Raw genomic sequence first — 24,671 nt, 5'->3', positions numbered from 1 at the left:
GCTGCAACTTATCGCGTCACGGGGGTGAAAAAACACCCCCTGAGCGCTGCAAGATGTGGCGCGGTAAAGTGTCAGTGTAATCAGGGCGCAGCGCGGAGCACGGCTCCCAGCGCTGGCACGCTCCACCCATAAGGGATGTGGTTTAACAAGCAGCGCTGGGAGAGCTCTCTCCCAGCGCTGTGGTCCGACTACACTACACACTTCAAAGCACTGCCTGGGGCAGCGCTTTGAAATTTTCTAATGTAGCCATAGACCTTAGTGCTCATAGAACAAGCCCCAGACTGACTAGACAAAGAAACCCATATAAACAGAATCATTTCACCTGCTACTGACATGTGGCCATCTCTGAGCAACACAACAGTTTTTAAAGCACTGTAGCGAATGGTTACTCCACACTGCCCTGAAGGGCTTAAAGCAGCCAGGAGAGGCTGTGGCAGAGAAAAAGCCTGGGCTGATGGGGAGCCAGGGCCAAGCCAGCTTGGTGTTAAGCCCAAAATGCATGTATGGTTGCAGCGCTGTAAAGTGCCAATGTAGCCAAGCCCTTAGTGTGTAAATCTACCCAGCACTAGCCTGCTGGGCCCTAAGTGTCCATGTGGAGCCTACTGGTGCATACTAAAAGTTCCATAGTGCACTTTGATCTACCCTGCTTTGAAACAAGAGTAGATTAAAGTGCACTGGGTAACTCTTAGTGCATGGCAGCACAGTCCATGTGGACAGTTACTCTGTGATAGTCTAGTGCAGGGTAGATTTACACCCCAGCTTACCACAAACTCACTGTTTGTCTAGACAAGTTCTACATCTGTGATGTAGACATATGATGAACTGTACTTTTAATCTAAGTTCCCTCTAAGCCACGCAGCAGGCTATAAAAGGCTGCGCAGGCACACAGCCATGGGGGCCTGGGGAGGGGAGCAAGTTGGGGGCATGCAGGGCTACTGCGGGCCTCTCCCCAGGCCCCAGAGCTGCTGCCGGCGGGGAGAAGCACCTCTTTTCCAGAGCTGTTGCTGGTGGGGAAAGGACTGAGGGGAGTCCTCTGGCTCCAGCTCCAGGGCAGCCTGCACCCCAAACTCCTCATTCCCAGCCCTACCCCAGAGCCCACAAATCGAGCTGGAGCTCTCACCCCGCCCCCCCCACCACCACACCCAACCCTCTGCCCCAGCCCTGAGTTCCCGTCCACACTCTGAACCCCTTGGCCCCACCCCTACCACACATCATCTCCGTATTGGTTAACATAGCAAAATTCATTCCGCACATGGATATAAAAAAATTAGAGGGAACATTGCTTATAATGTTCCTTTGACTTGCCTGCACTCTGCCAAGTAGCCAATTTCTCCAGGGATTGATCTAGCATGTAGCACCCTACATTTCTGAACAGCTACATAGACTCAAACTTTCAGGCCAGAATGGACCATTGTGATCATCTAGTCAGACCTCCTGCACACTGCAGGCCACAGAAACTCATCCACCCACTCCTGTAATAGACCCATAACCTCTGGTTGAGTTATTAAAGTCCTCAAATCATGATTTAAAGACTTAAGTTACTGAGAATCCACAATTTACTTTAGTTTAAACCAGCAAGTGACCCATGCCCTATGCTGCAGAGGAAGACAAAAAAAAAAAAAAACACAACCACCCCAGGGTCTATCTGACCTGGGGGGAAAATTCCTTCCCAACTCCAAATATGGTGATTAGTTGACCCCTGACCATGTCAGCAAGACCCAACAGCCAAACAGCTGGGAAAGCCCTATCACAGGAGTAGGCAACCTATGGAACGTGTGCCAAAGGCAACACACAAGCTGATTTTTCAGATGCACTCACACTGCCCAGGTCCTGGCCACCAGTCTGGGGGGCTCTGCATTTTAATTTAATTATAAATGAAGCTTCTTAAACATTTTAAAAACCTCATTTACTTTACATACAACAATAGTTTAGTTCTACATCATAGATGTATAGAAAAAGACCTTCTAAAAATGTTAAAATGTATTACTGGCACGTGAAACCTTAAATTAGCATGAATAAATGAAGACTCGGCACCCCACTTTTGAAAGGTTGCGACCCCTGCCCTATCATGTCATTGTAGGCAATCTCATCACCATACCATCCTCTCCATAAAGTTATCAAGCTCAAAGTGACACCATTTTAAAAAAAATACCTCAAAAATGTTTCCTCCTTTTCCCTCCCAAATAAGGAATTCCCTTTCTCCCTGCACCTTCTACAAAAATTATACTGGCCCAAGGTTGAGTATGGGCAATATTCAGTCCTTCCCCAGTTGTAAGTTTAAGGTCTGATATTGTGTGACCATGCAGTGTGCTACAAACAGGAGTTTTATTCTATCCAAAAGAAGCTTTCCACTTGCTTCTAGCTCTGTCAGATCCTGAAATATTACACTTTAAAGTTATGGCCTTTGTATGTCTAGAAAAGATACTTTTGGATATTTAAAATTTATTAGTTTTAATTATCCATTCCCTGCAAGTATGTCCAGTTAAACTTGCTAGGCACTGAGGTTGTACAGATGCAGGGATATGAAAAACATATTTTAAAACATCTTTAAAAAATTGTATATATTTTTCTGTAAAAATATGGGACATGTGCATAAATCAGGGTGGTGCAGTTATAAAGGTTTTATCAACATGTGTTTGGGATGACGTGTATCAGCCTCTCATAGAGTCACCATGTGTGATTGATGTGGCCCACCCAGAATCATGTCCCAAAACACTTTGTGCCATTCTACATTATCATGTATTGTGGCAAATTGCCGGTACTGTTCTCTGGGTCTCACGCTCTCTCTTCTCTGGGGTAGGTTCAGGGCAATATTGCTTGCCTCTGAACCAGTTCTTAATCACTCCCCTAGTGTCCTTGGAGGAGGGGAGTGGAGAGGGAGGGACCTGGGCCCGCCCTCTACTCCAGGTCCCAACCCAGGGGCCCTGGGGTTGTGGTGAACCACTTGACTAGCAGTTTCTTCCCCTGGGTTACTTCCCTCTCATACCCGTCAGCTTGTGAAGGGCTTCTCGCCTCTCTTCTATACAAGCCTGGTGCCCCTTACCTAGGGTTTCTGTTGGGCTTCCCAATCCACCGCAGCACTCCTCCAAACCTTCTATTTCTCTCTGGACAAACTCTTCTCTTCTGCAATCTGCACTCTGCTCCAATCCAACCTTTCTCCTTCAACTACCACCCCCTGTCTGACTGAAGCAGGGGTTTATATCTCATGACTGGAGTCAGGTGCTCTAACTGGAGTCAGGTGCTCTAATTGGAGTCAGGTGCTCTAATTGGAGTCAGGTGCTCTAATTGGCCACAGCTGTTCTAGTTAATCTAAAGCAAACCTTCCTCCCTTGGCAGGGAATAAGGCCCCCTGCTAACACTGTTATGCTGCCCTCTGGCCATGCTGTATCACAGTATATTCTTGTGTGTATGTCTGTGCACACAAATGAGCTGATAGTAGTCCACCTTTCAGACAGACAGGGCTCTATCCTTGTTAGCTGCTGCAGTGCCTTTGACAATTGTGTTGGCTGAGATCTAACAAACATAACTGATTACCTCAGCTAATCTTTCTGTCTCCAAATTGGAGGCTTCATATCCAGCATGAACAAAGAAATACTCTAGTTTAAGTATCTTGTTAGACCGGTAACCTTGTGATGAGGTATGACAAGGTGAAATTTCACATTTTGTTACTTTTCCCTTGTAGTTGGTGCCTCCTAATGTGTATCAAATTTCTAGATTCTAGCTCAATGGGAAAATAGAAGGTAGCAGTGTTGTTGTGCCATTACAAGAATCTATTAAATGACATTTCTATGATTCTGTTGATATCTTGGGCTGGAAGGGACCTCGAGAGTCTACTAGTTCAGCCTCCGGTGCTGAGGAAGAACCAAGTGTGCCTGGAGTCGGACCGTCCTTGACAGGTGTTTGTTTAACACGTTCTTAAAAACCTCCAGTGACAGAGATTTCACAACCTCCCTTGGAAGCCTATTCTAGTGCTTATAATTGGAAGGCTTTTCCTAATATCTAACTTAAAATTCCCTTGCTGCAGATTAAGCCTATTGCTTCTTATCCTACCTTCAGTGGACATGGAGAACAATTGATCATCATCCTCTGTGTAACGGCCCTTAACATATTTGAAGTCTATCAGGTCCCTGCTCAGTCTTCTTTTCTTAAGACTATAATATGCCCAGTTATTTTTTTTATCCTTTCCTTAGAGGTCAAGTTTTCTAAACCTTTTATAATTTTTGTAGCTCTCCTCTGGACTCTTTCCAGGTTGTCCACATCTTAAGGTGTGGTGCCCAGAACTGGACAGTACTCCAGCTGAGGCCTCTCCAGTGCTAAATAGGAGCAGGATAATTACTTCCCATGTCTCACATACAACACTGCTGTTAATACACCCCAGAATTATATTAGCCTTTTTCACAATTGCATTACATTTTTGACTTCTAGTCCAACTGTAACTCCCAGATCCTTTTCAGCAGCACTACTGACTAGCCAGTTATTGCCAATTTTGGATTTGTGCATTTGATTTTTCCACCTAAGTGTAGTACTTTCCATTTGTTTTTACTGAATTTTACCTTGCTGACTTCAGACCCAATTCTCCAACTTGTTAAATACTGTGTAGTGAGGCAGAGTGGGGTATTAGTGAATGCTGCCAACCAAGTGTGGGGGCTGCAGCTCAGTTGAGGCCAGACCAGGGAAGGTGGCAGAAAGCCATCTCAGGGAGCTGAGCCCTCAACAGAGCCCGTGACTGGCAGTGTGGCGAAAAGGCAACCCACTGCCCCAGGAGACAGAAGATCCTGGGGAGAGACCAGAGGAAGGCCTGCCTGAGACTGAGAGACATATCCCAGCAGTGACAGCAGGAACTGGTAGGAAGGAAGTAGCTCAGCAAAACCAGATTTTGGTCCAGTTGCGCTGTTGGGATGCGAGGCAGCAACCACATTTTTCCCGGCCAGCCCAGTGGTGTGATCACTTGCCACTGCTAGGGCCCTGGGCTGAGACCTGGTGGAGCAGGGTAGACCCAGGTCCTCCTAACCCTAGCCGCATGCTAGGGCTGGCAGCATGCTAACATTTAGGCCGGTAGGCCAGCGACATTGACTGTCTAATTGTTGCTGTCCACCCGAGCCAGAAGGCAGAGGGCCATAGAGTGGTGAAGTGCTGTGCCTGCACCTGGAGGGCTGGAGCCCTAGTGTCGGCTGTGTACCCTAGCCAGGAGACCAGGGCAACAAACTGACTGGTGGTGTGTCAATTTCTCTTTTTTGGAGACCTGAACTGATATCTGGGTGACTGTGTGGCCGCAAGGTAGAATGGCTGATGGACATAACTCCCTGATGCTGCCAAGAGAGGGCACCCTAACCCCAAGAGGAAGGGCAATTTCAGTTATTTTGAATTCTAATCATGTCCTCCAAGTTCTTGCAACCCTTCCCAGCTTGGTATCATCTACAAATTTTTATAAGCACTCTCTCCACTCCATTATCCAAGTCATTAATTAAAATATTGGATAGTAACAGACCCAGGACTGACCTCTGCGGGACCCCACCAGATACATTTTCTGTTTTACAGTAGACCATTGATAACTACTCTCTGAGTACAGTCTTTCAACTAGTTGTGCACCCACCTTATAGTAATTCCATCTAGACCACATTTCCCTAGTTTGCTTATGAGATTGTCATGTAGGACACTGTCAAAACACTTACTAAAATCAAGAGAGATCATGTTTACAGCTTCCCCCCCGCATCCACTAGGCCAGTAACACTGTCAAAGAAGGAAATTAGGTTGGTCTGGCATTATTTGTATGTTCTTGACAAATCAATGATGGCTTTCCTTATAACCCTATTATCCTCTAGATGCTCTTGAACTGATTGTTTGTTTAATTTGCTCCAGTGTCTTTCCAAGTATTGAAGTTAGGCTGACCAGTCTAATTCCCTGGATCTTCTTAGTTCCCCCTTTTAAAAATAGATGTTATGTTTACCTTTCTCCAGTCCTCTGGGACCTCACCTGTCCTCCAGGAGTTCTCAAAGATAATGCTAACTATTCCGATATTGCTTCAGCTAGTTCCTTAAGAACCCTATGATGAATTTCATTAGGCCCTGCTGACTTGAATACATCTAAATATTCATTAACCAATTCTTTCCCTGTTTTGCTTTGTGTTCCTTCCCCCTTGATGTTACTATTAATTCTGTTACGTATCTGATCAGCATCTTATTAGCTGATGATAAAGGAAAGATGCAAACTAGATGGCACCCATCTTCAAATAACTGCTCTATCTGCTGGTCTACTTATGGGATGCTCATGTAGAGGCTGATATTTGAAAAGACTGTGTGAACAGGAACCCAGATGGAGGTAGCATCAGGCAATGTTGTTTGATCAATACCATAGCTATCTTCAGCTGAAGAGCTGTGCTAGTGTCCACAACAGCAAACTATGGGGAGGAGAGAACCACCTGGTACTTTTGTTTAGTACAGCTCCCTCTGGTACCATGGCAGTGGGCACCATAGAGAACAGGAAGCGGTACCAGAAAGAGCTGAGCTCTATAGTGTCCAGGGGAAAGCCAAAAGAGTGGGCAGCATGGGGCTTATAGCAAAAGGGCCTGAAGTTCTACACCTTGCAAGACTGGAGATTGAGAGGAAGCAAAGAGTTCTTGGCAGGGGCTGTGGGTAGGAGAGTACTGAGGGGAGGCTGGGGAGAACTAGGTGGAGCCAGTAAGCACTCAGGAAGAATTATAGGTAAACGAGAGCTTGAGAAGGGTGTAGAATGGGGTACTGAGCCTCTTCTAGTTCAGTAATGGTAACTCATGTTCTCTGTAGTCTCCCTCCTCTGTGTGCTAAGTACACAGGAATAGAAGAGAGCCCCAGTGTAACACTAAAAATATCTGAGGAAACTTGAAACATCGTAAGATTTATTTAATTTAATGTTTCTGAAAGTCAGTGTGACCCAAGAACCCCTGAATGCCAACTGGCAAAGGGGTTACAGGAATATCCTGATTCTGATATGTACATTCAAATTCACCAAAGAACATTACATGGGCTCTTAAATGAAAGCCAATGTCACACTGGACCTTAATAGTCTTGTGAAATTTATGTATGGATACTATGTAAGGAGTTATGTATGTCAACTGAAAATATGTTTTAAAGTCTGTATCAAGGTAGTGTCACCAGTAAAGATGAAAAATAGGTGGGAAGGAATGTGTAGCTCTGTGTCGGGATGTAAATTAAGCATTGTAAATTAACAAAATAGAGGCCTAGTTACATACAAAGTCAACAAGAAAGGAGCACACAGGAAAAAACAAGCTAGAGGGGTGGAGGGAGGTATTCTGGTTATGTACAAAGACAAACTTTGGGGGTATATCTAAGAGGGAAATAACACCCCCCCTCATCCTGCACTTACGGAATAAATGAACAGCATGTTTTATTCATGAAAACAGGATCTCAGCCAACGTTGCTTGAAAATGCTGCAGAGAACTTTGGGTTAGTTAAACTTTTTCAGACAGGGGGTTAACCTGCTAGTTTAGTGTTTAGAAAGCATGCGCATGTTATGGTTTGGCTTTGTATGTAACCATTTGTTTCCAATATTCTTAGTCACTATCACTTGAATCTTTGGTTTTCACTATAAATATCTCAGGGCTGTGGAGTTAAGTACAGTGCTGATCCTGATTTGAATCTTACAAGCTGGTGTGCATATTGTTCCTCTGGGGCAGAAGGTCTGGTATATCTGTGAGTAGCCAGTGTCGGGCTGCATATCGCAGGAGAATGCTTCAAAGGGACTGGGGTGCACCTATTAAATTGCAAGGCAAAGGGCTGGCATAGTTCAGAGGTGTGTTTGAGTGGCTAAGAGACTGATGTTAGGGAACTGATACCCAGCTAAGCACAAGCAAGACTCTGTCATGCTGGAGGTAGCAGGTAACAAGGTGACTCACACTTCTGGGTACCCCGAAAACCATCACTGTCAGTGTTTGTGGTCAGTAAACCACTCATTATTTTGCTTAATTTATTAATCATTTTTGTAGCACAATTTGCTATGCTTTGAATGAGATAATACCAAGGTCTTTGCTACTTGTGGTTATTAAGAATCCCAGAACATGGTGTTAAGGCCAAGGTCCTGTCCAAATCAAGATCAGATAAACAGGTTATTCCTACTCTACCTGTAGCAAATTCCCCCTGTGATTTCGACTGGCTATAGGATTTCTGCTCATGCCCTGTCCTGTTGCTGTGTGCTGTGAAATAGCTGCCATGGGTGTAAATTCCACACACATTCCTTGATAAATCTGCAGACTTTGGTTATTTTAATCTTTGGGTTGTTTTTTTTTTAAAAAATCTTGTGCCTGCCCAGCCTCAGTGCTGGCACAGATGCTGCAGTGTTGATGTCACTGTTCAAAGTAACAAGAAAGCAGCCCAGCTGCTGCAGCTGCCACCAGCAACCTGGTGCTGCATCCCCCGAGACACCATATGGGGCTCTGTAACTGCTCCAGTGGAAAGCATCCCTGCTGTCCAGGCCCATAGCCTCCTTCTCTCAGATAAACCTTAGCTGACAGGCATCAACTTTTTCTTTTCTGTAATATATTAAGTGTGAGATGTTCTACACTTTCTTAGACTGTACATACCATTTTAGGCTTCTTAGCTAGCTCTTTTCCAAGGTAAAATGGTAAGAATTGTGATGTTTGGAGATAAGGGATATCCCCAGACTCCTGTAGTTATTCCAAAGTTAATATTTCCAGTGGTGCTCTTGTAAATTACAGCTGGTTTTATGGAAGGGAAGCTAAGGACAGGGTCTCAGTTTAGGAGCTTAAACTCAGGTCTTATTCTCTGTGCCAAATCTCTCTGCCCAATTGCAGTAGATATGATCCTTCCTCAGCACTATCACACTGCCTGCTTTCTGTAGACACATGACTTGTAACCTGTACTGACCTGTCAAGCTCTGCGAGCCTCTGCATATTAAATTTGGTTCACAGGAAGCAGCTCATTGTTCTTGACTCCAGAGTTAGGACCATAATTTGCATGCTTTATAGTTGCATAACTGACAGTGTCAGGACGTCAGAGGGTAACAGCCAGGATTATGCCAGCGGGAGAGGAAAAGGAAGGCAGATGGGTTTAACACTCCAGCATACTGCAGCTGTCTGATTTCAAGTGCTCAGTTTAATACCAAAGAACACCCAGTGCCAGCCAGGACAATTTACTTTATTTAAATATGATTTGACTGATTTATTTGTTAGGCATTAAAACTCTGTTGGAGTCCTTGTCCTAGGTAAAGTTGTTGGAAAGAATCTTTCTTTAATACTCATTTGCCCATAAGTGGCACCACACAACCCGGTGTAATGTATCTGGTCTTTAAGTCTCAGGGCTTGATTCTTGACAATGTAGATTTGGACTCAGTATCGTGCATATAAACACAATGTAAAAGCACAGAGTGCAGGGGACATGATCCTGTATTTGAGAGTGTCCTGCACTGCAGCCACCCCTTCTTCCTGCCTAGCAGCAGAACTGAGGCAAAAGAGGAGTATGCACAGCTAAGCTCCTCATCTGCATGCTAAGGATCCCACTTAAGTCTACACAGATGTGTAAGGGAGTGAACTCAGGGTACGTCTACACTGCACGATTATTTCGAATTAGCTTAAACCGATATTACAAAACAGATCTAATAAAATCGGTTTAGCGCGTCCACAGTGGGATCCCGAAATCGATTGTTTGCGTCCATGGTCCAAAGCTACCATCGATTTCAGGAGCGGTGCACTGTGGGTAGCTGTTCCTCAGCTATCCCATAGTTCCCACTTCCGTGTTGAGAGCACAGTGCCTGATGGGGCAGAAAACACTGCCCCGGGTGGTGCTGGGTACAGCCTCACCCCTCCCTTTGTGAAGGCAGCAGACAACCCTTTGGCGCCTTTTTCGCGGAGTGCATTGAGCAAACGCCATAGCACAGCAATCTTTCCCTTTTTTTTTTCACGTGGTGGTGGGGGGAAATAAACTGAGGAGCTGTTCCCTGAACCACGCCAGACACTGTGTTTGAACCTACAGAGATTGGGAGCTCAGCCAAGAATGCAAATAATTTTCAGAGACTGCTGTGGACTGTGGGATAGCTGGAGTCCTCAGTACCCCCTCCCTCCCTTCATGAGCGTCCATTTGAGTCTCTGGCTTCCCGTTACGCTTGTCACACAGCGCTGTGTATCCTGGAGTTTTTTATTCAAACGCTTTGGCATTTCGTGTTCTGTAACGGAGCTGGATACAACAGATTTGTCTCCCCATACAGCGATCAGACCTAGTATCTCCCGTACGGTCTATGCTGGAGCTCTTTTTCGATTTCAAACTGCATCGCCAGCCGTGCTGATCAGAGCTCCACGCTGGGCAAGCAGGAAATGTAATTCAAAAGTTCGCGGGGCTTTTCCTGTTTACCTGCCCGCTGCATCCGAGTTCAGATTGCTGTCCAGAGCGGTCAGTGCTGCACTCTGGGATGCCGCCCGGAGGCCAATAACGTCGATTTCCGTCCACACGAACCCTAATCCGAGTTATCGCTATCGAATTTAGCGCTACTCCTCTCGTTTGGGAGGAGTTCCGAAATCGATTTAAGGAGCCGTTTAACTCGATATTAATGACGACGTCATGTGAACGGATACAGCGTTAAATCGGTATATCGGCCATTAAACCGATTTAAAGTCGCAGTGTAGACCTGGCCTCAGAGTGGAGGTTTCACTCTCTATGGAGGACTTGCACCTATTCTTCAGCCTTACTTGCGCCCACACATAGTGTCTGCTCACACTATCATGGAGTCTGTCAACCTTCACCTCTCTGCAGTGCTCTGAAGAAAGATTTGCAGGATCAAGACCTTTATGTTACCTCCATAGGTGAGGGATTTAGGGCAAATAGGTGTACCTTAGTACAAAACTCTATTACCAGCTTTTTATGATACCATGTTGTACCTCGAAAGAAAACTGAAGAAGCTGGAAAGCTATTTTTTTTTTTAAGCATTGCAAAGACAAAATGAATGCCACCCGAAAGGAGCTCTCCCCTTCTTCCTTTCCATCTTCCTCACTCCCTTCTTTCTCTCCACCCCTCCTGTCCTTCACTCTTTGCCTCCAAACTCATGCTGATAACATTTTGACATAAAAGTTTTAGGTGCTAGATGAGTATAATTTTTAAAGATGAAAACAGCATTGTACTTTGAGATGAGATGAACTGGTGGATATAATTTTGCCCAGTCTCTTTCCGAAACAGTATTCTCTCTGCCTGGTAGCTCTGACATTGCTTCCCTGTTGTTCAGTTTAGGCAATCCTCACTACCCTCTTGCTTTCCTCCTTACCTTTGTACCCATTGTTCTTCCAACTCTTTCACTTCAGATTTTACTGATACTGGGGGTCCCTTGCGAGATAATACATCCAGATTGAGAGGTTTGCTTCTGCTGTCTCCATTTATGAGTGAAGCTATGACAGAAAAGAGGGACAAAATTTACATGTACTCCAGGTACCAACTGGTTTGCATTGAAGGAGGTGGGAGAATGGGCTGCATTTTGATTCCTAAGGCTCAACTTTTCAAACAAGCAGGCTTGAGGTCCATGTGCATACACTTGCCTGCAGATGATTATGCATTACCCCAACTGCGTATGCACTTGAATGAGAAAATGAATGTAGACATACAAATGCATTTTTGTGCACGTAAGTGGGCGTCTAACCACTGAAAACTTTGTCCCCAGCAGCCAGTGACTTTCATCTCCACTATTTAGGGAGACAGGGTTAATTGTGCACTTCTACGGTGTGCTGGTTTCTGTTTTGCCATGCAAGGACCTCAGTACCTCTCTCCTTCCAGGCACAAAATAGAAGAGTTCAGTTTACTGAAAGATAAATGAAGTAAACTTTCAGTAGGACGAGCAGCTTTACCTTTAATTGCTCCTCCTCTTTCCCTCAAAGAAGCCGGAGTGGCTTTTCCAGGGAACGAAAGCTGTGGTAGAAATCCCAATCAAGTTCATGGCTCACCATGGCAATCAGAGAAAGGGAAGGGTGCATCTCACTTTTGGGGGCTGGATATTTTCTATTAGATTTACTTTGCACTAAATCCTAATCCTGCTCCCACTTTAAATCAGTAGCAAAACTCTCACTCCTCAGGGAGTGCAGGTCCGGGCCCTAAATGAAGCATGTTTCAGAGATGCCCTCCTGGTTGATGCCACTGGATCTCCATAAGGAATGGCTGAAGTCCAAGGTTTTGCTAACCTGTGGCACAGTTTCTGGGGGTTGACAAAACTAGCTTGAGTTCTCATGCCTTTCTTTCCTCTCCTTTAAATGCTCTTCCCCTCCCAGAGGAACTTGGTTACAAAATCCAACCTCTTTTGCTAGCTAAAAGAAAACTTACGTTGTCTCTTAGGATCATCCCCAAAACTAGGCCATTGTCTATGCTGGGTTTAGTTTTCTTTAGGTTTGCTTTTCTCTCACTCCTATTCTCTGCTCTCACTTCTTGTTTTCAAACTGGATTTTTCTTCCTGTTCTGTATTCCATCCTACTTTTTTCACTAGATTTCTCTTACTTTCTCTTCTTCTTTGTTTCAGAGTCTTTCCTTAGTGGAATGGGAACAGATTAACATTTGAGTCAAACTTTTGGACTTTGTGCTATTTAAGTGGGTTTGAAGTTAAGATAAAAGAGCTCACCCATTCCTTGTTTCCAGATACTTCAGCAAATGCTGTGAGAAGAGGTTCCTGTTATGAGACTGAGGCTTGTGTCAAAGCATATGCTGCCCAGTTGCTGTGAGAGAATGGCATCCGTCTTGGTGAAGGAGAAGTAGAGGAGCTGCTTATGTCATCCCAATTGACTGGAGAAACTATAGCTCAGGGCTGGGCTTGCTACAGTGATCCAGGGGAGAGAAGAACTGCACCTAGCAAATCCTGCTGCGTTGCCTGGTGAAGAGAGACGTTGCTCTGAATGACCCTGTTGAACTATTGCTGCAGGCGTGCAGGAGAAAAGCCCCGTTCTGAGCAGCTGCTACTGCAGTAATGGAATGACACAGTGGGCATGCAGAGAAGCAGTGCTCTGAGCAGGTCAGACTGCACTGATGCTGTAGTGGGCACGTAATACAGCAGCATTGCTCTGAGCTCATCCTTCTGCAGTGGTGCTGTGGTGAAACAGAAGAGATGCCACTCTAGACACTGGTCCGGCGCAATGATGTTATGGGTGTGCAGGAACAATGCCCCCCTCTGAGCTGGTTCTGCTGCAGTGAAGTGGTGGTGTGTAAGCAGGAGATGCAGAGAGAACCACTCTGAGCTCATTCTGCTGCTGTACTGACAGGGTGGATGCGAGGTCTGTGTTGGATACAGACAATCTGTCCAGGAACCTCATTGAGAACAGTAGCAGAATATTAAGCAGCAGCTCCTTGCTCTTGTGCTGTCTGCTCATAAGCTGGCTTGGAGAAGGGAAGGAACTTTCCTTGGACACATTCTGTGTAGGGCAGAATGAGCCCTTTTGCTGATGGAGTCAGGTGGGCCCCTTGGCTGGGAAAACCGAAGATGCCCACTTTCTGGAAAGAATCCCCCAGCCCTCTGTTTGGGGTGTGGCAAAGTACCTGCTTCTCCTCAGCAGGCTCAGTTCTTTTTAGCCTTGGAGACACCAGCTTGGGCAAAGCAAATCCTTCCAGGTAGCACAGGGTCTGGCTGATCCTTCCTTCAGTCAGTCCTTTGTGCTGGTTTTCTCCCCTTCTGGGGACAGAGTGCAGCCTTCCTTGCTGGAAGGGTTCAGAGCCTTGCTGCACCTAACTTGCTGGCAGCTTCTCTCACTCCCGCTCCCTGCTTCCACGCCAGGGAGGGTTTCAAAAGGTCTCCAGTAGTTGGGGCCAGCTGAACCTAATTAGTTCTTTGGTAACTCCTTTTCCAGCTGAACCTTATTTCCCCATGGCTATCTCCCCTCAGTGGATAGAGAGAGGCCTTTTAACCCCCTGGGACTAATTACTACCCCTCCCTTTGTAGCCATTTGTCTTGGGTTTGCCACATATTCCCCCCTCCCCCCCGCTCAACACTACGGGGTTGGGTACTTGGGTCGGAAAGCAGTGCACCCTCAACAGGCCATCCGCATTGCTATTTTGGGTTCCAGACCTATGTCATACTGTGAAATGGAATGGTTGAAGCGACAGAAACCATTTAGTTACTCTCGCGTTTTTGTCCTTGTTTTGATGCACCTACTACAAAGGGGTAAGGTCTGTGACAAGGGTAAACATCTGTCCAAGTAGATAGTAGTGGAGGCTTTCTATGGCCCATTTTACTGCCAGGCATTCCTTCTCCACTATGGCGTATTTCCGTTCCCTAGGTAGAAGCTTCCTACTGAGGAAGAGGATGGGGTGTTCATCATCTCCGACCATTTGTGAAAGCACTGCCCCCAGCCCTACTTCAGAGGTGTCCGTTTGTAGGGTAAACTTCTTCCCCCAGTCTGGGGCTACTAGTATGGGGTCTGTGCAGAGGTCCGTCCTCAGATCCGCAAAAACGGCTTCAGCTGCAGCAGACCATTTTACTGTGTCTGGGCCCCGAGCTTTGGTTAGGTCCGTTAATGGGCATGCCCTCATGGTGAAGTGGGGAATGAACCGCCTATAGTACCCCACTAGTCCCAGGAATGCTCTGAACTGTTTTTTCCAGAGTGGTTGGGGCCACTTCTGTATAGCTTCTAACTTGTTGAGCTGAGGCTTCACCACGCCCCTCCCCACTATATACCCAAGGTACTTGGCCTAAGCTAACCCGATCAAACATTTGGAGGGATTTGCAGTCAATCCTGCCTTCCTCAGGGTGTCCAGGACTGCTTCTACCTTCTACATGTGCGTCTCCCATCAGGGCTATATATGATGACATAGTCGAGATAGGCTGCTGCGTACTTTCCATGGGGTCGTAACAGTTTGTCCATTAGCCGTTGGAAAGTAGCGGGGGCCCCATGCAACCCAGAGCGGAGAACAGTGTACTGACATAGTCCTTCTGGAGTTGCAAAAGCTGTCTTCTCCTTGTCAGCCTTGGCCAGGGGGATTTGCCAATAGCTCTTGGTAAGGTCAAGGATAGACATAAACCGTGCCTTTCTCAATCTGTCAGTCAGCTCATCTATCCTGGATATAGGGTACACATCAAATTGGGACACCTCATTCAGCTTGCAAAAGTCATTGCAGAACCTCATACTGCTGTCCATCTTAAGCACTAAAACCACGGGACTGGACCATTGAATATGAGAGTCTTCTATGACTCCTAAGGCCGGAATCTTCCTGACCTCTTTCCTAATCTCTTCTCTCTTGGCCTCCGAGATCCGGTATGGCTTGACGTTCACCTTCACTCCAGGCTTTGTGAAGATGTTCTGGTGAACCTCAGTAGTTCTGCCTGGCTTTTCCGAGAACACATCCTGATTGCATTTTGATCAGGTTGATCACTTCTGATCGTTCTTCTGGAATCAACTCTGGGGATATTCCCACCAGGTTGAGCTGGTTGCTTTTAAGGGATGGTGCCCCCAGCACAACCACTGGAGCTTTTCTATCCTGCCAAGGTTTCAGCAGATTTATGTGGTAGATCTGCTACAGCTTCCAGAGACCCGGCTGTCAGACCTTATAGTCAACTTCTCCAATAGCTTCTATTACCTCATATGGCGCCTGCCACCTGGCCAGGAGCTTGCTCTCCGCTGTGGGTATAAGCACCATCACCCGGTCCCCCACCTGGAACTTCCGGGTCGTTGCTTGGTGATTGTAGTAAGTCTGTTGTGCCCCTTGGGCCTTCTCCATGTGTTTGCGCACAAGGGGGGTGACTCGGTCTATTCTGTCTGTCTTCTGCAGCACATGTTCAACAACATTTCTCCCCGGGCTTGGCTGTTCTTCCCAGTCTTCTTTAGCAAGGTCCATTATGCCCCTGGGGTGGCAACCATATAATAGCTCGAAGGGGGAGAATCCACTGGAAGCCTGAGGAACCTCCCATATGGCAAACAGCACGTAAGGCAGTAGGGTGTTCCAGTCTTTCCCATCATGACTAATCACTTTCCGTAACATGTTTTTTTTATGTTCTAAGGGTCTATATGTGGAGCATTGTACACAGGTCCTTCATCAGCTTAGACACAAAGGGGGTCCCTTAGTCTGTCAGGATCTCCTTAGGTATTCCTACTCTGGAAAAAATCTGGACTAATTCTTTGGCTATGGTCTTGGACATAGTATTCCGTAGGGGTACGGCCTCGGGGTATCGGGTGGCAGAATCTAGTACTACCAGAATGTACTGATGGCCCCGGGCTGACTTCTCCAATGGCCCTACTATGTCCATAGCTATTCACTCAGGTGGGACCTTGATAATTGGCAGAGGTACCAGAGGAGCCCTTAAGTGTGGTCGGCGCCCATGAATCTGGCATTCCGGACAGGAGGTACAATATCGCCGGACTGCCGCATAAATGCCAGGCTGCAAAAACCTCTGTAGAATCTGATGAAGGGTCATATCTACCCCTAGATGGGCCCCGAACAGATGACTGTGGGCCAGATCCATTACAGCCCTCTGATGCTTCCGGGGGACCAAGAGTTGTTCTAGGACTTGCTCTTGGACCCGGACTACTCTATATAGCAGATCCTTCTTAATCATATAATATGGCCCTGGGCCCTTAACTCTCCCCTCCTTGGGGACCCCATTTACTTCAACTACTTTATGAATATTGTGGTATATGGGATCATTGGCCAGATCTTGACCAAAATTCCCGAGTGCGGTCCCCATTTGTCCAAATTCTGGGAGATCTACCTCTATCTCCTCTCGGGGAAAGCCCCTGGGGAACCAGGTCCAACGATAGGGTTGTTGATGGCCAACCCAATCCCACTGTCCGTTGAAGCCCTTCTTTCCCCTGCCAGCGTACACTTCTGGTACTGGGTCAGGATCCTTGTCCCCCTCCTTTTATCCACCCTCCGTTCCCTCCGAGTCTTCCTGGACTTCCCCAGCAGGGAGAACAAATTCTGGCTAAACTCATGGAAGGCTGGGGGAGGGTCACCTATCTTGGCCACACCCCAGGGTCATTATTTTCTTCTACCTCGTCCCCAGGGAGTAGGCTATCAAACCCCAGGAAATCTCGTCCGATAAGGACAGGGTAGGGGAGTTTCGGAACTACTCCCACCGTCAACTTAGTGGGGTTTCCGAGAACTTCTATTCTTATGGGGATGGTTGGATAATAGTTGACATCCCCATGCACACAGGATATTCCTGAGCGTTTGGCCCGGGATAATTGGTCCTGCCTGACCAGCTTCCCTGAGACTAATGTGATTGCACTTCCCGAGTATATTAATGCTGTCGTCTCTATACTGTTCATCTTAACGGGCCTAGTGTATCTATGAGGGACCATCGCAACCCTGACTAGACTTATTAGATCACATGGTCCCCCTATATCTCCCAGTTCACATTGCATAGGCCCTCCTAGATTTGGGTGGAGCCACTTCCGGGCAAGGTGGATCAAGTCAAATAGCTGAGACCTCAGTGCTTTGTCATCCTGGTACTTCCACTCGTGGAAGCGCTGGGCCCTTATGGCCGGCGTCACGCCTGATCTCGCCAGGATTTCTGCCTTCAGCTGGGGTAATCCATAGCTGCTTCTGTGGTCATGTCGAAGTAGGCCTTCTGGGCCTCCCCACACAGGAATGGAGCCAGGAGGCCTGCCCACTGGTCTTGGGGCCAGCCCTCCTGCAGGACCATCCTCTAGAATGCAAGGAGATATGCCTCTATATCATCATCTGTTGTCATTTTCTGTAAATAGTTGCTAGCCCGTAGCAGCCGGGTCCCCTCAGCCCCGTGTATCAGCCTGGTCAGGGCTTTCAACTGGTTCACTACTTCATTCAGGGTGGCTCGATCTTGGACCTCCTGGTTCATCAGCAACTGGTTTGTCTCCTGTTGGACACATACTGACTCTTGCTGGACTGCCACCTGTACTCTGGTAACCTCTTGTTGAGCCGCAGTGGCCTGTATCAATGCCTTCACTACATCCTCCTTTTTCTTTTTTTTTGTGATTTACCTTGCCCTGAGCTGGCTTGCCACAGAGCCTCACTCACTATCACATCCCACCCCTGACTCCTCAGCAGGCTCAGTCCTTTTTAGCCTTGGAGACACCGGCTTGGGCAAAGCAAATCCTTCCTGGTAGCACAGGGTCTCGCTGATCCTTCCCTCAATCAGTCCCTTGTGCTGGTTTTCTCCCCTTCTGGGGACAGAGTGCAGCCTTCCTTGCTGGAAGGGTTCAGAGACTTGCTGGCAGCTTCTCTCACTCTCCCACCTGCTTCCACGCCAGGGAGTGTTTCAAAAGGTCTCCAGTGGTTGGGGCCAGCTGAACCTAATTAGTTCCCTGGTAACTCCTTTTCCAGCTGAACCTTATTTCCCCATGGCTATCTCCCCTCAGTGGATAAGGTGAGGCCTTTCAACCCCCTGGGACTAATTACTACCCCTCCCTTTGTAGCCATTTGTCCTGGGTTTGCCACAGGGGGTGTGGGAAATGACCATTATGCTGGCAGAGGAAGCATGGCTCACTTGCTGGGGATGGGGCAGTGTGCTCTTCTGCTGGATCACAGAGTAGAAGGCTTCCATGGCCTGTTTCACACTCAGCCCATCTAGAATATAATGTATATGTTGGACCAGGTATCCCTGGCCACTCTGACTTCCTGTTCGCTCTGTTGATTTTCCCCAATACTCTGCATAATTCTTCTTTTGTACAGGTCTTGCTTTCTCCATTCCGTCCTCACTGTGTGATCCTGTGAACTGGCTCCCTCCTTGCTTGCCATGTGGCCTTCCCTGCTTAAACATTTCTCTCCCCCCCGCCCCCCTCCGCTGAAAGGCAGAACATGGGTTCCAAGCCTGCTCAGGTTCTCTGCAATGAGAACATGTTTAAAGAATCAGCTCTTTGGCAGTTCCAGTCTAGCTACTAGTAATCTGTTGGCACTGAAACTTCTGTTGTGGAAGACGAGCAAGAACTGGTGCTCAAACAAGAGTTCTGGAATCCCCCCACTTTCTCTAGTGTTGATCTATCAGGAGCTCCCACCCCACTGGCCTGCTCCCTCTCTTCCCATCATTTCCAGTTGCAGTGGAAAAAGGAAGAGAAGTGACTTCTGGGTCTGGTACTCACCTACAGGATGCCTAGCATTCGTTCCCTCTCTGTTATTCCTCTCTTTCTGTCTGGTCTGAAGCCTCATGGACCGATAATACTTGGAATTTCTTTGAATGGCAATGTAGTGAATCTGTGACTCACTGTCCTGGATCACAGGGTCAGCACCCTCTGACTTCTCATGCTCAGAATTCATACCAGGCTGTGAGGCTGTCTGCTGAGAACTGCCTTTTTTGACACCCCTGGTTGCTTTTCTGCAATGCCTTTTCACCTCTTCCAGTTCTTCTGTCTCCATGACAACAGATATCGTTTAGGAACAGAATGGCAGCAGACCTGTAACCTCCATAGACTCCATCAGATCTCTGTGCTTTAGAATCAGAAACACAAATAAACAAAAAACAGAGAAAGTTCCACTTAATTCCAAAATCAGAATGCACCATCCATCTACAATGATAGCATTTCCACCTGCCCTGATTTATTTATTTATTTTGGTCCATTGTGATTAAGGGGGCCTTCCCACATCTTCCAAGCCTTCCTGAAGTGTCTTGAACATTAATTTGGACTAGCACATCATCCCATATGATACAAACATCACAATCTTGGTACAATGAGTTTGTTATTCAGAACAAATTATTTAAAAATGGAAACTTTATTAGGTAGTGTCATAGAATCATGAGTCAGGACTAGAGGCTCTCAAACTGGGGGATGCTCCCCGTTGGGGGCCATGGAATATATTCTGGGGTGTGTATGAGAAGCTTTAGGGGAAACTTACTGTGCGCATTCAGAGCTGGGCAGCAGCTGCTGGCCAGGTGCCCAGCTCCGAAGGCAGCACTGCCTCCAGCAGCAGTGGAGAAGTAAGAGTGGCATGGTATTGCCCGGCTAGCAGCTGCCGCTCTCTGCTCTTCCTTCAGAGCTGGGTGGCCAGACAGTGGTGGCTGCTGTTTGGGCACCTGGGGGATAGGAGAGGGAGCACTAATAACTACAAACACAAAGAAGGGGGCAGGATCAAATAAGTTTGAGAACTACTGATCTAGCCCATCCCCGGCAGTCTGTCTAACCTGTTCTTAAAAACCTACAATGACAGGGATTCCACAACCTCCCTAGGGAATTTGCTCCAGTGCTTAACTACCCTGATGGTTAAGTTAGACATAGGGAAACATTTCCTAAGTCTCCCTTGCTGCAATTTAAGCCCATTACTTCTTGTACTGTCCTTGGTAGTTAAGGAGAACAATTTATCACCCTCCTCTTTATAATACCCATTTACCTCTCTATAGGGTTCCCTTAATGTAAGAAATTGACCCCTTTCTTGCATCCTGTGAGACATGTGAGTAAGTGATTGGGAAGTAACAACACATACCTTCCTGTGATACAGACATGCACAGAGTCCCTAACTATTTGTGTTGAGGAGAAACCACTAGGCAGGGTTATTTGACAATGAAGATTGCAAATGCAATACGATTTTATTTCCCAAAGGCTTCCTTATATGCTCCTTTAGTGAAACATGAGCATTCTGCCACAGAAGACCCCAGCAACCCTTGTGCTATGGGATTTGTATATGAACATGACTATATTCTGAAGCATCTCAAGCAGACCAGCGTCTCTAGCCGCCAAACACCTGGTACTATCTAGGGATTGCCCAGGATGAATGTCAAGGATAAGTCATGGAGCATCGCAGGTAGTTCTTACCCCTTATCACTCTTATAATTTGCTGGGCCACAGAAATAGGGACATCACCCCTACTCTTGCAAAAGGTGCCTTGGGCTCTGTAACTCTTAGGAGACTGGCTGATCCTGAGCAGCTTTTAAGCCTTTAGCTCTTACTAATTTCTATGGGTTTCAGAGGTGCTTTGCTGGAGAGGAGGAAGGGCTATGGATTGAAATATGACCATGTATATCAGTGTTGCTACTACTGTTATACAATTGCAACACATCTTGTACAAAAATGTGTCATGTAAGGTATCAGTGGAAAAGTTAGTCTATCAGATATGATTATCCTGTTTGTATGCATGTATCATCTTTGTATCTAAGGTTATGAATATTGATTATGTACCAGTATTTCACATATGTTTGATCCTGGGGTAACACTCATTAGGTAAAATTTGCATTGAAGCCAGACAGCTTTGTGTTGATGGCTTATCAAAGGCAATTTAACTCTCACAATGGACCATAGAAGAAACTATTTCTGCCCAGATGGCTCTTCCTGCAGCTGCCTTAGCCTCTAAGGGTATGGCTACACTGGCACTTTACAGCGCTGCAACTTTCGTGCTCAGGGGTGTGAAAAAACACCCCCCTGAGCGCTGCAAGATACAGCGCTGTAAAGCCTCAGTGCCAGTGCTGCATGCTACACCCGTAGAGGATGTGGTTTACGTGCAGTGCTGGGAGAGCTCTCTCCCAGCGCTAGCGCTCCGACCACACTCACACTTCAAAGTGCTGCCGCAGCAGCACTTTGAAATTTCAAGCGTAGCCATATCTTTAGTGGCCAGTGGCTTGCCCTTGAGAGTCATCAAACCATGCAAAGGCATGTGACTTGCTCATGTGACGCTGGACTCCATTTTGGGTCTGTACTTTTCCACAAACTGTGCTGGGAACTCTGTTTGGCAGCAGTAACTCCAGGCACCAGTACTCCAAGCATGTCCCTGGGGCAGCAAGCCGCAGGGGAAGTCCTGCCAGTTCCTGCAAGGGCGGCAGTCAGGCTGCCTTCGGCGGCTTGCCTGTGGGAGGTCCCCCGGTCCCATGGATTTGGTGGCAAATTGGTGGCGGGTTCACTAAATCCGCAGAACTGGCAGACCTCCTGCAGGCATGCCACCAAATCCCTGGGACCGGGGACCTCCCGCAGGCGTGCCGTCGAAAGCTGCCTGACTGCCGTGCTTGGGGTGGCAAAAAAACTAGAGCCCCCCTGCTGTTTGGGACAGTAAATTTCCATCCACATGGGAGAGGGTATACAATAACTGGAAACATCTCCATTTTGTCTTCATATCCTCCTTCATTTCTCTGGACTAAGCAACAAAGAGTCCTGTGGCACCTTATAGACTAACAGACGTATTGGAGCATGACCTTCGTGGGTGAATACCCACTTTGTCAGATGCATGTGGTGGAAATTTCCAGAGACAGGTATAAATATGCAGGCAAGAATCAGTCTAGAGATAAGGAGGTTAGCTCAATCAGGGAGGATGAGGCCCTCTTCTAGCAGTTGAGGTGTGAACACCAAAAGCAGCTTCTCCTCCCTTGTAGTTGGCTAGCCATTCACAGTCTCTGTTTAATCCTGAGCTGATGGTGTCAAATTTGCAAATCTGGACTAGTTTCTAACAAGGAAGCTATCAACAAGGACTGATGACCCCCAACCTGTTTGGGTAATTTCCAGAGAGACATTTGCAAACCAGCATCTTATTCCATCGCTGCTACACACCTTGCTGTGATTGTATGTATATGATCAATTAACCATTTTAACTCTCTTCTTCTTCTTTCCTCTTAAAATCTAAAGGTTTATTTTTAGCTACTAAAGGATTGGCAACAACCTGATTATTGGGTAAGATCTGAGTTACATAGTGACCTGGCTACATGACTAATCTTTTGAGATCAGAAGAACTCTTTGTTTGATTAAATTCATTTTCAGTAACCACTCATCATCAAGTCTTGTGTCTGCGTGGTGAGACAAGGGCTGGACTGCCTGAGGAGACTGCATTTTTGACTTCTGGTTAACCAGTGTGATGTGACAGAAGTTTACTTTTGTTGCTGGCTCAGTATATCTAATGGTAGAATAACCACCAGTTTGGGGTGAATCTGTCCTATTTCTCAACAGTTGTCCTGAATCTGGCATCCTCAGCTGTGACCCGCTGCAGCATGGTGACAGGAGGAGAGGCTGGGACAGCTCTACCATCTTCCCCAGCAAAAACTGAGTCAAGATTGAGTGGATTGTTTAACTGTTCAGTATTGTGTCCCTGTCTCACTAAATCCTCCCTACTGCTGACAGAGGCTCTCTAAGCACATGCAGTTTTCTGTGGCCCAATGGAGCTAATAGGGATATTAGGAAGAGCTGTTCCTTTATGAGCTGTGGCCAAGGAAAAGAGACAGGTGGCATAACTGTGGGCTCACTCAGAAATAGGCACAACAACTTGTGACACCAAAAGGTCAGGTTAAATTCTGTGCCACTGAGCTGGCTTCTGGGACAGTCCTCACAGCGGTTTGTTAGTGTGTGCAGGTGACAAGGTTCACTTTTGCTCTCTTACTGTGAGCCATAAGGTTTGGATCTGTTCAGCCCATATACACGCCAGCCACAGAGTTTGATTTTGATCCGAACTTCAGGGAAATTCAGGGGCATTTGGAGCTGGGATTTGGTTTGGACTGTTCGTGGGCGTTTACATTTAAATAGGACATGTATTGACAATAAATTTTGTTAATTTGAGGTATTTAAATGACTCTGAGGTGAACAGACTCACTGAGTGTAGGACTTCCCATGGCTCAGTAGAATGGAATAGAGGAGAGCACAAAGAAGGGAGATGCTATTACTGCCCCCTGTTCCCATGTTTCCCTCCCAAACCGGTACAGAGGGCTTGATCCAGCATTATTAAAGTTACTGGAAGGTTGGTTGGTTGTTTTTTTTGTTTGTTTTTTTTTTCCCCATTGACTTGAATAGGAGACAGATCAAGCTTAGCCTGCCCTCACAACCCTGCTCTCCAAACCACCACCCACTCCTCAGTCGCATCTCCCCCCCCGCCAGACTTGCTTTTGCCCATGATGTCCCCCACAAATAAGTCAGTAACAATATCATTTAAACCAAAATCCCTCTGTGCTTTGCCCTTTGTCTCTCCTGCCTAGATTGTGAGCACTTTGAGGCAGAGACTCTCTCACGTCCTATACTGGTGCTGAAATCATTGTCAGTGTGTAACAAATGATAACTAGGTTGTTTCTTCATAAACAGTGGGTTGAGGCCTTCAGAGGGGTCATTAGCCACAGTGGGATAATTTCCACTGCATCCAAGTCTCCAGAGGAAACACTTAGAGAAATGAGGAGGCCCTTGTGTGTGTGACTTCTCATTCCTTTCAGTTACCTGCTGAATAACTGTGAAAGCACACAGATGTCCCTCTTGTGCTTAAAGAAAGAAGGCTTGTACAGAATGAGATGTTGCATGACTAGGTGAATCTTACTGACATAGATTGTTCAAAGATGCAGCTACATTCTTATTAAACATGTGATGTTGGGGGAGGGGGAGAAGAAACAAAACAATTAATGTTATTTCTGCAAGAGGCACTTCCCCTCTCTTTCCTTCCCCCCACCTGCCCATGCGAGTGAATGGTGTCCAGACTGAACAGATGAGTCATTAATAGGCTAAGAGCCACCCCACCCCTCAATGGTGTCTGAACAGAAATGAGCACAGAAGAGAAGAGTAGGATTTTCATGGGAAATCTAACCATCTGAATAGCTGAAACCATTAGAACATAAGAATGACCATACTAGGTCAGACCAATGGGTCCATCTAGTCCAATATCCTATCTTCTGACAGTGGTTGGTGCCCACTGATCCATCCACTGTCATCCATTCCCAGCTTCTCACAGCCAGAGATTTAGGGCCCCCCAAAACATAGGGTTGTGTCCCTGACCGTCTGGCTAATAGTCACTGATGGACCTATCCTCCATGAACTTATCTAATTATTTTTAACCCAGTTATACTTTTGACCT

The 24,671-nt window shown here is 46.7% G+C and overlaps 1 protein-coding gene across 2 annotated transcripts in view; it reads right to left on the bottom strand.

The window, feature by feature from the left end:
- NGEF (neuronal guanine nucleotide exchange factor) overlaps positions 1-24,671 on the bottom strand; it is a 112,364-nt gene that overhangs the window by 67,237 nt on the left and 20,456 nt on the right. Inside the window, exons 2-3 of one of the 2 annotated variants that reach the window (XM_032801630.2) lie at positions 19,019-19,364; positions 11,263-11,383 (exon numbers count right to left, since the gene is read on the bottom strand). In XM_032801630.2, the coding sequence (XP_032657521.1) occupies positions 11,263-11,383; positions 19,019-19,292 (395 nt within the window). In that variant the 5' untranslated portion in view covers positions 19,293-19,364. Of the gene's footprint in view, positions 1-11,262; positions 11,384-12,597; positions 12,686-19,018; positions 19,365-24,671 lie in introns of those variants that run through there. The other variant, XM_032801631.2, reaches the window with a different exon arrangement.

Source organism: Chelonoidis abingdonii, chromosome 8 (assembly GCF_003597395.2).
Source record: "Chelonoidis abingdonii isolate Lonesome George chromosome 8, CheloAbing_2.0, whole genome shotgun sequence".
Classification (NCBI taxonomy): Eukaryota; Metazoa; Chordata; order Testudines; family Testudinidae; genus Chelonoidis; species Chelonoidis abingdonii.
This window is presented reverse-complemented; position numbering and strand designations above follow the sequence as displayed.